Consider the following 12,058-nt stretch of genomic DNA (forward strand, 5'->3'; position numbering starts at 1 on the left):
GTCCCATCCACTCCCCTCCATCTCTCTCAATATAACATGGATGTTACCTGACCTCCCAGGTCACCTTAAAACCCCCTTGGATTTCTATCAGTGGTGAGGACGAAGGGTTGAGACAAGTAATATTTTGAGCTGGAAGGTGACAAACAAAGGTATTACAGCTGTTAAAAGTTTCTCCCATCTTACTGCTGGGTCTCATAACACAGGGAGACTAGAGCCCATCTGCTCACAGCAAATCCCAACCAGGGAGCAGCAAGGTCTGAGCTGGCTCTGCCAAGCTGGCTCGGTCTGGGTGCAGCTCTGGTTGGGTTAGCCCTGGACCACAGCACACACTGATGCCATCTGAGATGCTGACCTGAGTCTGAGCATCACCGAGCAAATGCAACTTGGGACTGGGGGGGGAGGAATATGCAATTTCTTATTTTAATAACATTTCAGTTCTTTTTTCCTGTTTTTTTTTAATGTGGAAAGCGAAATAAAGGCTTTTTCTAAAAATAAATAAATATCTTGTAGGTGGATCTGAAAGTATTTAATGATTTCTCCCATCTTATACGTGTAGCCCTAAAGGATAAACAGGCTGAAGTACAGCGGAAAGAGCATCTGGGGCAGAGAGTATAACAGCAGTGCCCTCCTTTGGTAGCAGAAAATAATCCGGGATTCACTTGCTTCGTTTTTTAGCATCCTAATTGGTGTAATGCTTTATGCATTTTAGTTTAGAAAAAGATGCAAGCAGGACTCCTCTTTCCTCAGTGCCTAGAACTGCATTTCGGAAAAGCCATTCTTCCAGCCATCCTGCCATCTCTGGACAAATGTCACACATAAAATGAAGATTTGAAGCAAGGTAACCAAAGAGCACACAGTGACAGAATATCTGTTAATGACAACTAACAAATTTATTAAAACTAGGGAAAAGGCACCATGAATTACATTTTTCAAGTAGTTGCATAGATGCACAGAGAGCATTATTGTAAACCATTAATATGTGGACACAGGAGAAAGTGAGATGTATTTTTGGTAATTTTTGTATTTCTCCCAAGTAACATCTTTCAAAAAAAACCCCACCAGGTTTTACCATCTTCTATTGCTGTGGCAGTTCCTCTATTCTCATTGACTCAACTTGCACACATAAAATTTAAAAGGACTCAAAACTACATTTTGGAGGCTTTATGGTATTCCAGCAATAAAGCTTTCCATTATAGTTTGGGCACATCCAGTTATTCTCTGACCTTTGTGTATCTGGGTGCATTTTTAAAGAGCTTGAAGGTAGTGAAAATATTTTTAGTGATTTTTGGTGGCCATTTGACAAAGATCAGGGGTTGTAGCAGAAGTACACTGTTGTCTTCAGTGATTACTCAGACATAAGATCAAGTTCTTGTGGTTGAGTCTCTACTAGTACAGTGTATGTACAGTATGTGAGCCATAAACCAGACTGTTACAGAGCCACAGGACCTGTGCTCTGAGAAACAACAAATTTGAGGGTTTCTTGAATAACGGTTGTTTATGTGTAACATACCCCAACTACGGAAAAGAAATATAAAGATTAGAAGGCTGATGTCTTTCACATCCCATCCCTTCTTTCAGACTGATGTATTTTAGCTTGGTATATAGGAGGTAAGTAAAGATCCAAAATTATCAAGATAAGGAATAATCAACCAGAAATTCAAGACACCCTGTGTACTGTTTCCTTGTGGAGGAAGAGGTAGTAAAGTTGCAAAAACTATTGTGGTATAAGACATCCTACAGATACACTGCTGCATGTAACTACAAATTTAATGAGTGCTTAGGGCTTATCTGTCTTTTATTTCCAACCAGTAGAGCTGAGGGAAGGAGAACAATCAGACAAGACTTTTTTCTTTATGCCGGTAAGTTTTTCACATGTGCAGCAGCAGTCACACTTGAGTATTTGTCCATAATAAATTGGACACAACAGAACTGTTGTAACCATAGGTCCAGAATTCCCTGTGTTCTCCTAGGGAATCATTTCAAGGAAAGGAGAAAAAAAACCCAAAAAACCCCTGGCATAATAAAAGGTCTTAATTTAAAATCCTGAGAAAAAAAAAAAAACATACAAAAGCCCAAAGTATAAACAGAAGAAAAACAAAAATCATAAGGGATCATCCTCAGGGTCAGAACCCTCAGCTGAAGTGCACACAGGCAGCTCTCTCCATCCACGTCCTGAAGGAAAAAATGTGGTGTAAACAAGCTGCCCTACAAAAGCACCATATGTTGCATTGATATTTCTGCTGTTTTAACACCTGGGCATTTTAAGGAAGGTTTCTCACTGGTGTGGGGAGCAGAGAGCCCATTGCTGCTCAGCACAGGCTGAAGCCTGAGGAGACACACAAAGGTGTCTACTGATCCACTGTACCGCTTGAGGGAGAGAAGGTCTCAGCACGGGCTTTTGCTGAGCTTCCTTCTGGCCTTTTGTTCTGTATGGTGGCTGGAGAGTTTCCCTGTTGTACCTTGATGGTGTCGCAATGACACGGGTGAGAGAGCACAGGTCACGCTGGGGATGCTGTTGGGTCTTATAGCACTGAGGCAAGACAAGTGAGTGCTGGAGGACAGACAGGTTGCAATGCTCTTGCTGAAGTTACATAGGGACAACAATTAAACAACTCAATCAAAATCCACAGTGACCCACAAATTGTTTTAAACAGGAATATTTCTGTGGTTTGCTCCCTGGTTTGGCCTCATTTGCTACCCACTGTAAACTGAAAATAAGCTGAATAAAGTTATCAACAGCTGCCTTCTGGTCTCCCAAGAGGCAGCAGTTTCTGTATAGCACCAACGTATCCTTCTGCAGCTGCGTGGATGGGCTGAGGAAGCCAGCAGGGCTGGGTCTTACATGAAAGCCCATCAGGGCCAGCACCTGCACTCACAGCTTGTTCTCCCTGATAACACTTAAATAACTGATTAAAAATATGTGAAACCTCCATCACCCCATCCCTGCATTAGATATTGCACAATAATATTTAAATACCATATAAACAAGTTGTCCTTATATAGAAAAAGCTATCAGCTGAGAGGGTTGAATCCAGAATGGCATGTACAGGCACAGCTTCTGGGGACACTCCTGCCAAGCCTGGCGGCAGCTTGTTGAATGACATAGGAAACACACACTGTGGCATGGATGAAGGCCATCCAGTACCCTGGGAAGGTCAGAGCTGGCTAGGAACAGACTGCTTCATGAGTACCCGCGGAAGCCCGGCTGTCCCACTTGCAAGACGTTCACTGCTCCCGCTGTCCCGATGCCATTCTGGGTGAGAGAGAAAACGGAGAATCATAGAATGTGTAAAATGGGAAGGGACTTTCAGAGGTCATCTAGTCCAACCCCCCTGCAGTGAGCAGGGACATCTTCACTGGATCAGGTCTCTCAGAGCCCTATCAAGCCTGACCTTGAATATCTCCATGGATGGGGCCTCCACTACATCTCTGGGCACCTTGTGCCAGTGATCTACCATCCTCATATTGAAGAACTTTTTCCTAATATTCAACCTAAATCTCCCTTTTTCTAGTTTAAAAGCATTACCCCTTGTCCTACTGCTACATGCCCTCATGAACAGTTCTCCCCCAGCTTTCTTATAGGGATCTTTCAGGTACTGGAAGGCCGCTATTAAGGTCGCCCCGGAGCCTTCTCTTCTCCAAGATGAACAAGCCCAAAAAGAGGTGTGAGTACTGATGGAAGGACAACTCTGCTCCCTTTCCAGAAGCTGATGTTACGGCAAGCCAGGGGAAGCCTGTCTCTGTTCACATGCATTCGCACCCCAAAGCATCACGTAGGAAACTCTCCCACCAGGACCACAATGAAATTCATGCAAGTTTTTTCCATTTTTCACAGATGGCCTCAAAGATGTTATTGGCTGGAGACAATACCCGTGGTCTGGAAGTGGAGGTGGTTTTTGTTAAGGGGTCTGGCTTGAAGGGACCTGAACTCAGGAGCTCAGCGTCCTTTACTAAAGGTCCTTAATAATTTAGGGAAACAATCCCTGCAGAGAAAGTATGTCCTTAGCCATAGCTAGAGAGGGTTTGTGCTCTTTACTGGCATCCTCAAGTCTTGTGTGGACCTTCCTATTTTGTTGCTCTTCACTAACCGTTCTGGGTCACACGCCCTCATTGCTCAGCCCCACTCCCACACATTTCATCTGAGGAAGGGCTCAGAGATGTGGAGGACTGAATTAACTCAGTAAATGCTTACAAAGGAGCAGGTTAAAGCAGAGGCCTCTGCAATAGAGGCAACCAACCTGACAGTCTTTCCGTTTCCACTCACTGGGGCTATGTGTGAAGGCATTTTGCTGCATGATGGCAAGGTTACTCACTTCAGAGTAGTTTTATTCCCTGATGGTTTGGGGATGCTGATGTGCTTCCCATCACTGCCCTCAGAGCCTACCTTTGCTTCAGGCTTGAGTTGTCCTGGTGTTCTGGGCTGCGCAGGAGGCAGCGAGATGGTAGGGCTGCTCCCCGGCCAGTCTCTGGGTCTGGCTGGGATGGGATTAGCTGGCAAAGCTCTTTGGGGTGGCCGGGGCCTAGAAATGTCCTGTGTAAGAAAGAAACAGATTTGAAATCTCAGCCTGGAGAGGTGCCTGGCCTGAAAAGAGAGAATATTTTAAATTTTTGTTGTAAGTCTGAGACAACAGATTGGGTATGCAGCAGCACACCTCTATGTGTCCAGTCTGGAGTTACCCCAGGGATATTACAATGCAATGGCTGCATGAGGAAAACCAGAAGAAACCTTACAGACTGGGCAGGAGTCCCCTTCACAACTCAGCCTGCAGCATCTCTGCCCGAGACACAGGACTGAAGGGATACAGGCAAAACCATGTTTGAAAAGACACCCCCACACCCCACACACAGCCCCCCTCCCCCAAGCCAAGTGGGAGTGCAGGTGGCTGCTTCTGTGGCTTGTTGCATTATGCTGGTGATTAGTGGTTTTCAGCATGTATGAGGTTTTTTTGCTTATCAAGTTTCACAAAGACCTGATGGCATCAGGCTGCAGGGCACCTGGCTTCAAACAGAGGTCAACAAAACAGGGTAACAGAGATACCTTGCTCTGCCTCCTGAAGGGAGCTGCAGCTTGAAAGCACATTTTACTCTGGTTACTAGAGGACCCAGAAGTTTTGAATTTAGAATTTTACAAGTAATGAGGAAACCACGTTCCAGAGCCTTTGAATTAGCCACAGTATTGATGCACTTAAGGTGGGAAGCAAATTTCACACACGTTCACTATATGATTGCCCATAGTGCCTGTAAACCCTATATACATGTATCTATTTGTGCCCATACAACCGCACGCAGCCCTGCGCCCTCAACAATCAGTTATGACTTTGTTTGTGCACACAGCTGTCCCCAGTAGCATACTCAGAGCATTATATTTTCCATTCATCTAATGAATTTCAGCATAAAGCATGCCCCTGGAGAGAAGTTACCCACACAAGAACTAACTGCCTGCTGTTGCCTGGTCTCTGTGCTAAGTCGCTAGCTTACAGGTGTTGATTTAATAAACACAGCTGCACTCACAGCTTGGAGGGCACCCAAAAACACTGCCATCTCCTTAGACTATCCATAAGTGTGATGCTTGATGGCTGCATCAACAAATGCTTGAGGATCTGTTGTTCTCCAAGGACCCTGGCTGGTGACTGTGGGAAGGACCAGACTAAATCCCACCGACCACTGGGTCCAAAGCCCTGCCTCAAGAATAGCAAGCGAGCAAGTCTGGCAGATACTGCCAGTGTCTAGGAAGGACACTGACACCAGCAAACAGTGAAATTAATGACTTCCTCTGTACCTTCTACATCTTGTGGCTTACCTCCAACTCAGAAATAGCAAGGTTTCTTTTTTTCCTAGGAAAAGTGTCTCATCTATTAAGTCTGACTGATGTAAAGAGACTGGATGCACTGGGGGTGAACATAATGGAAATCATGGGGAACTTGTCAACAACCAGCTGTTATCCAGGGCAGGATAGCTATTCCTTATTGACTACAGTCAGCTTCCTGCTTTTGTTTTAGTTTTCTTTCCTGCTGAAGTGCCAGCTGTTCACAGGAACAATGGAGCTAGAAACAAATCCCATTCATTAAAATATTTTGGTTCTGTTTTCCTTCAAAGAGAGACTGCCTGGGAGCCAGCCTCCTGCTATCCCACATAACCGAGCCCTTTGCTTCTTTGCTGGTCCTCACCTAATACAAGTAGTGAGGAGACATTTTGGTAAAATGTTTTTTAGTAAATCTAAGTGATTTGCCACCTTTTCCATAAGAGAGTGTGATCTGTACTAAATTTTATTCTAAGCTGCCAGCATGAGAAATAAATCAACACCCTTTCCTTATGACTCTCAAAATAACCTCATGGTTCAGATGTTCACATAAGATGTGGTCAGTCAGGGTTAAGTCTAAAGTTCCTTATGCAACATGCAGAGGAATTATCCCTTTCCTGTTTCACACCAAAATTTGCCCAAGACTCACAAGGCTTTAATCCAGGAATGGCCAAATGCAATATACCCAGGGGATCACCCCAAGGAGTGGAGATTCTGTACTGAACCTCAGGCTTGTTACTGGCTGGTAATCTCAGGAGGGCTTGTTTCCAGAAGGTAAAATGGTAAGAGGAGTTATGCTAGGCTTGCTTAGGGAAAAAATCTGTAAGTCCTTTCATTCCTGGCAAATTACCTATCTGATTTGCAGCTAAAAAACGTTTTGGTAACATTGGTAAAGTGAATGCTGCTTGTGACCCCAGCTATCTGACTCCCAGGTCCAGGCCAGAGGTATCAGGGGACCTGAATAAAAAGTAATTGTCACCAGCAGCTACACTACAAAGCAAGGACCATCCATGAATTGTCTTGCAGTGATATAATGGAGCATGGACCCATAAACACCGTAACACCTACACCCCCACCAGAGTTAGAGAGGCTTCACCAGCCTCACTGAGAACAAACCTTCCCATCAAACCACCTCTGCAGGATGACAGTGTGACTCCATACCTGAGAGGGGGGCAGTTTGGGAGCAGGAGGCGCTGGCCTGCTCGGGGGTGTCCGCCGAGGAATGTCCTTCGCAGGTGCCTGTGGCACTGGCCCTTTGGGTTGCCCCACGCCGTAGCTGAGGCCAGCGGAGAAGGTGGACGGCTGCGGGATGTTAATTCGGAGTTCTGGAGCTTGCTGAGGAGGAGGTTTTGATGGGATTTCAGGGAAGCCAATCACCTGTACAGAAGACCCACAAAACCCAAGAGTTAGCTATTTCCACTTCAAACCACCTTTTTACTCTCACTTTTACACTTTTGAGAATCTGTATGAGGTCATGAGCCACAGAGTGGAAAATATTGCCTGCAGCACCAGCATGTGTTGTGTATGTCTAGTAGGTTGATTAGATAGTCTGGGACTATTTGAGATCGTGAGGCAGAAATGAGAACCAAGAGAACAAAGTAACTCAGGCATTACTGTTGTAAGTGACAATTGCAAATAAATTCAGTGTTTGTGATTTTACAGTTTTGAGAGGGGGACATGACCGAAGAGGATCTATCAGGAGACACAAGCAGCCACCCTGGCCTGGCCAAATCTCAGCTCCCACCTTTAAGGAAATGACTAGAAATAGATGCTACATTCAGCTGCCATTGACTTTCAGCTATGGGGGATGTGTGTCTGGTTCTCCCATCCTTTGGCAAATCCACTCCCTAATTGCAGTGTGAGAGGGAACCACATCCCACATCTCAGGGCAGCTGCATCAGTCCCCAGAGAGGTGGAAGGTGACTTTGCCCCTACCTTCCTCTGCTGCTGGGGGGTTTTCAATTTGAAGGCAGGGTTTGCGTGCCCATTCCCGGAGGTGTCACTGACAACAAGAGAAAGAGAAGCATGTTACTTCCTTCATACATTTTCTCCTTTTCCTTTGCTGCATTTTCCATTAAGTCAAGAAATGAGAAGCAAATACTGACTCTACCAACAAACTGTTCTGTTCCTCAGAGTCTGCAGTTTCTCTTCTGTCCTAACACAGAAAGCGGCTGGGTGCGATCAGACAAGGCAGAGCACTGACAACTTACCTGAACTGCGGGGTCTTCTTTAGAGAACAGATGGGTAATTTATTCCTGCATTTTAGATAACAGAATAAAACCACAATTCCAAAGAGAATGACAATGGTAACCAGGATGATGACAAAGATCACGAGGAATGAAGGGCCTGAGGGCAAGAAAATAGAGTTAGTTAAATGAAAAACTCTCTGCTCCCAATCTAACCCCGTACTTCTGAATTGCCACCACAGCAAAGTTGGTCCCACTCACCTTCAGGCATGGGGGGACCACTGTCCAAGCTTCCTCCCCTCCCCTCCTTGTTGCAAAATGGGGGGGCCCACCCGTAGTCACAGTGACAGTTCTTGTTGTTATTGCAGACCTGGAGCAGGAAGACTCAGAGACTTTAGTGCCAGCTCCTAAAAAAACTGCAAGCTAAAAAAAATTTAACCCTTGCTGAATAAGACACTACAGAAGAAACTCTTATTAGCATAAACAGTGCCTGAAAACTTTTCAGGAAGTGACAGTGTCTTTTATTTCCACAGAATTTCTCCCTTTCTCCAAAAGATGAGGAAGGGCTCTGTAGCTGAAGTGCCACTGAGTCCAGAAGAAAGCTAAGTATGATATCAGAACTGAGCTGAACAACCATCCACAGATGAATGGCAGCCCATCCTGCTTCAGTCTGAAATGGAGATGAAAATGAAGACACCTACTCCATGCCCATGGCACTTCTTGCTACAGCTGTCAGAATCAAAGATGATGGATGTGTTCTGGCAGCGTCCCTCAAAGCAAACCTGCAGAGAAATGATCCAAAAACTCGATGTTAGTTCTTTGGGTTATGTACCAAATTGCTGCCTTGCGTTATTTTTGTAACTTGTAGGGTCCCAGCCACCTTGGCAATACAAGTAATCCCCTGAGCAGAACAACCAGCCATGAAGTTCACCTGATTACCAAGCAAACATTTAATCACCACTCTAAATCTCAGCTAGCACACATCAGATAGAGGAGTGGGAGCTCAGCAGTTGATCGCTTGGCTGTGCCCATGTAGCAAGTCTCTGAAGGAGCTCTCTGGTGTCTTGACTTCTAATTGTCTGTCTCACCTCTAAGCAAAATAACTAGAAAATCACCAATTTAGCACTGGCCCTGGACCTCCTCTGGCAAAAACTTAAGGTATGGCCTTTGGTGTGTATCCTTCCATTGCTTCTCAGAAGTCTGTAAGAAATTATATTTCTAACAACAGAAAAAACCCTTAGAAAGGCATTAGACATAGAGATGAAGGGCTTGGTACCCACAAAGCACTTGCCAAATGGAAAAGTGATACCCTGACCCTCATCCAAGCCATCACAGGCAGGACTGTACCTACATGATGGCTCCCACATTTTGTTCCAGTCAGCACTAAGCCAGGATCCAGCATCTCCTTTTCTTCACTCTCAGATCTGTACACATGGGTTCCTCGGCACTTCAGCTCTGTCCTCTGTGTGTGGATAGTTGTGTCTATGGCCACTGCATTGGACTGCAGGGGTTTGGAAGCACGGCTCTGGCACTGGATCTTCCCACATTTAGCATCTCTGATTTAAAAGGAAAGGCTGAAGTCATTATTTCTGGCTTGCTGAATGTTTTGCAGGCATCAGCTCTACATATACATTAAAGCAGCAGTATTGAGTCATTGTTCAATGGCAAAAGAGTAAACACCTCCCAAGAGCTAGCCCAAGCAACTAGTGTCTGATAGGTACTGATGGTACCTTTTCACCATCCCCATGGGTAGGCCAGCCACAACAAAATCACAGATAAGACTGCATTTTGTCTTCATTAAAACGCTGCATTTTAGCTTATGGACTTGAAAAATCCCCTTTTCTCTTGCTTTGAAAAAAGTATAGACTACATGTTTTACAATGCAAAAGGCAGGGGAAATGGTCAAATTAAAGCTTCAGTTCTAAGGGCTCCAAGTCTGACAAGGATGCAGCTGGTTTCATAGGAAGCAGAGGGAGGGAGTGAAACCAAAGCATGGATCAGTTTTATTTACTGGCCCGTAATTTTGTAAGATATAAAAACATCTCCAGTGAGCAATTCTTGGTTGCCACTCTGCTCTTTACCTTATCTCACACTTCCTGTAGTTCCCATACATGTCCTTCCCACAGTTTCCATAGACGTCTCCAGCAGCATTAACGTTCTCAAAGCAGGCATCTGGTGCTGGCCTTGCTCCTGCATGGAAGAGATTCATGTGGCTGATTTCTGCAGAGCCTGGCAGCCCATCTCACCCCACACCAATCACTCAACTCTGGGATGATTTGAGCATGGGAATTTTTGCTGCCTCCTCCAAGGAAACAAGGTGGGAAAGGAGGCTCCTCAGACTTTGCTTCTGATAACAGGTAGGGAAGTTACTATGCAGGGTGAATACTAGCAGAATGCCACATAATATTCCCTGTTCAAAGGACAACATATTTCACTGCTAATAGTGTCCTTACCAGGCCCCCACAGCTGCACGCACTGCTCTTCGTATGTGAGACACATGCCACTGTAGCAGTAGGCATTTCCTCCATTACAGGAAGCCCCATTGATTTGGTAGGAGTTGGGGGGGCAAAAGGGTGACTCTCCAGTGCAGTATTCTGGGAGGTCACAGAGTCCTGATCTTTCCCTGCAGAGAGTTCCTGGAGACATCAGCTAAAAAGATACAAAGGGAAAAAAACTGAATTATTGCTCTGCTCCTTTGTGGTTTCATGTCTGCACAGTGTCTCCCTAGAGATAATAAAAAATCTTGCATGTCTCTTCACCCACCTTATCTTAGGTTTTTTGAGGTCAGCGAGGATCTAAATGACTCTGTAATGTCATTAACTGGGTGAACTGTCTAGAATCAAATTAATGACTGGATCCCTTCCCTAGGTAGCGATGAGATCATGGACAGAAAATAAGGCTGCCAGATCTCAAGGGGACACTAATCCATCTCCCTGTACCCTGGGGTAGGATCGGATTTACCTAACCCATTTCTGACAGATGCTAGGAAAGTTTGTTACAGCATTTGCCTGTCGTTTCTGCTGGAGACATTTTCCTGACTTATGTCTCTCCTCCTTCTGAGTTTACCCAGTTCATCCTTTTCCTGTCCACCACAAACATGGAGAACAGAAGAGCACATACAGTTACATCTGGGAGGTTTTTCCAAATGTCTTGTGAAAGGAGTGAGTCCAGGCAGATTCCTAGAGAACAGTTTTCCATGTGCACAGGCTAGGTCATCAGGAGGCATGCAGTCTATGTGCAAGCACAGAAATGAGCTTACAAGAAATGTTTTCCTATGTTCACTTTTGACTTTGATACCAGAGCTTGAGATCTTTGGCTCCAAAATCAGAAGCACATTTTAACCAGCCTCTATAAGGAAAGCTGAGAATTAAAGTGACAGTGGTCTCATGCATTCGATTCTCTATGCTAGTGTTCCTTCAGCAAGCACCTGGACTACAGGATTTCAACTGAAAAGAGGGTTCAGAGCAAAGACAGCATGCAGCCTAATGCCTGGAGAAAAGGTCTGCTCTAAGACCTGTGTCTAGATTTCTTCTAGAGCCAAAAGAGAGAAATACTCATTCTGATTCATCCCATCCCAAAGTGTTTAAGAGAGGCTGTGTGACTTTCTTCCAGCAGCATTCAAAACTCATCTTACAGTATCACAGAGGTAGATTAAATCAGTCAGCTAGAATAAAGGACCCCGCTAGTTTGATTGTAGCCATAGATGCTGTTCCTAAAAATCAGACCTCGCTTGCAAGTGAGGGGTTGAACTCCATGTTTAGCTGTGTTCACTCCCCTTGCCCCTCCACTTTTCAGCCTCACACTTCCACCACCCTTATTCCCTCTTCTCTCTTAAGGAAACCCAGAGATCCCACCTTGCACTGATGACAGCAGCTGCCGTGGGCACATTCAGCACCCAGCTTCAGGGAGCAGGTGCTGGCGTCGCAGCAGGGGTTATTGCATTCCTGGAAGACAGGGAGATTACAAGGCAGATGTTACAGACAAGAACATGCCAAGGCATCGAAGTGTGAGACTGGCACTAATCTCTTCTTGTACATGATGAATTACATGCAAACCAAGTAACTGCCTTCCT

General features: G+C 45.1%; 1 protein-coding gene across 1 annotated transcript in view; it reads right to left on the reverse strand.

Annotated features, from left to right (window-relative positions):
• Window positions 1–3,117: 3,117 nt before the first annotated feature.
• ADAM19 (ADAM metallopeptidase domain 19) overlaps window positions 3,118–12,058 on the reverse strand; it is a gene marked incomplete at its 5' end in the record, with an annotated part of 30,907 nt that continues 21,966 nt past the window's right edge. The window contains 11 exons of the mRNA XM_084268826.1: window positions 3,118–3,253; window positions 4,385–4,531; window positions 6,962–7,177; window positions 7,736–7,802; window positions 8,011–8,146; window positions 8,248–8,356; window positions 8,688–8,768; window positions 9,338–9,542; window positions 10,068–10,176; window positions 10,440–10,635; window positions 11,841–11,930. Of these exons, the coding sequence (XP_084124952.1) occupies window positions 3,182–3,253; window positions 4,385–4,531; window positions 6,962–7,177; window positions 7,736–7,802; window positions 8,011–8,146; window positions 8,248–8,356; window positions 8,688–8,768; window positions 9,338–9,542; window positions 10,068–10,176; window positions 10,440–10,635; window positions 11,841–11,930 (1,428 nt within the window). The 3' untranslated portion in view covers window positions 3,118–3,181. The remainder of the gene's footprint in view (window positions 3,254–4,384; window positions 4,532–6,961; window positions 7,178–7,735; window positions 7,803–8,010; window positions 8,147–8,247; window positions 8,357–8,687; window positions 8,769–9,337; window positions 9,543–10,067; window positions 10,177–10,439; window positions 10,636–11,840; window positions 11,931–12,058) is intronic.

This window comes from Gallinula chloropus, assembly GCF_964237585.1.
Source record: "Gallinula chloropus genome assembly, chromosome: 10".
In the NCBI taxonomy this organism is placed as follows: Eukaryota; Metazoa; Chordata; class Aves; order Gruiformes; family Rallidae; genus Gallinula; species Gallinula chloropus.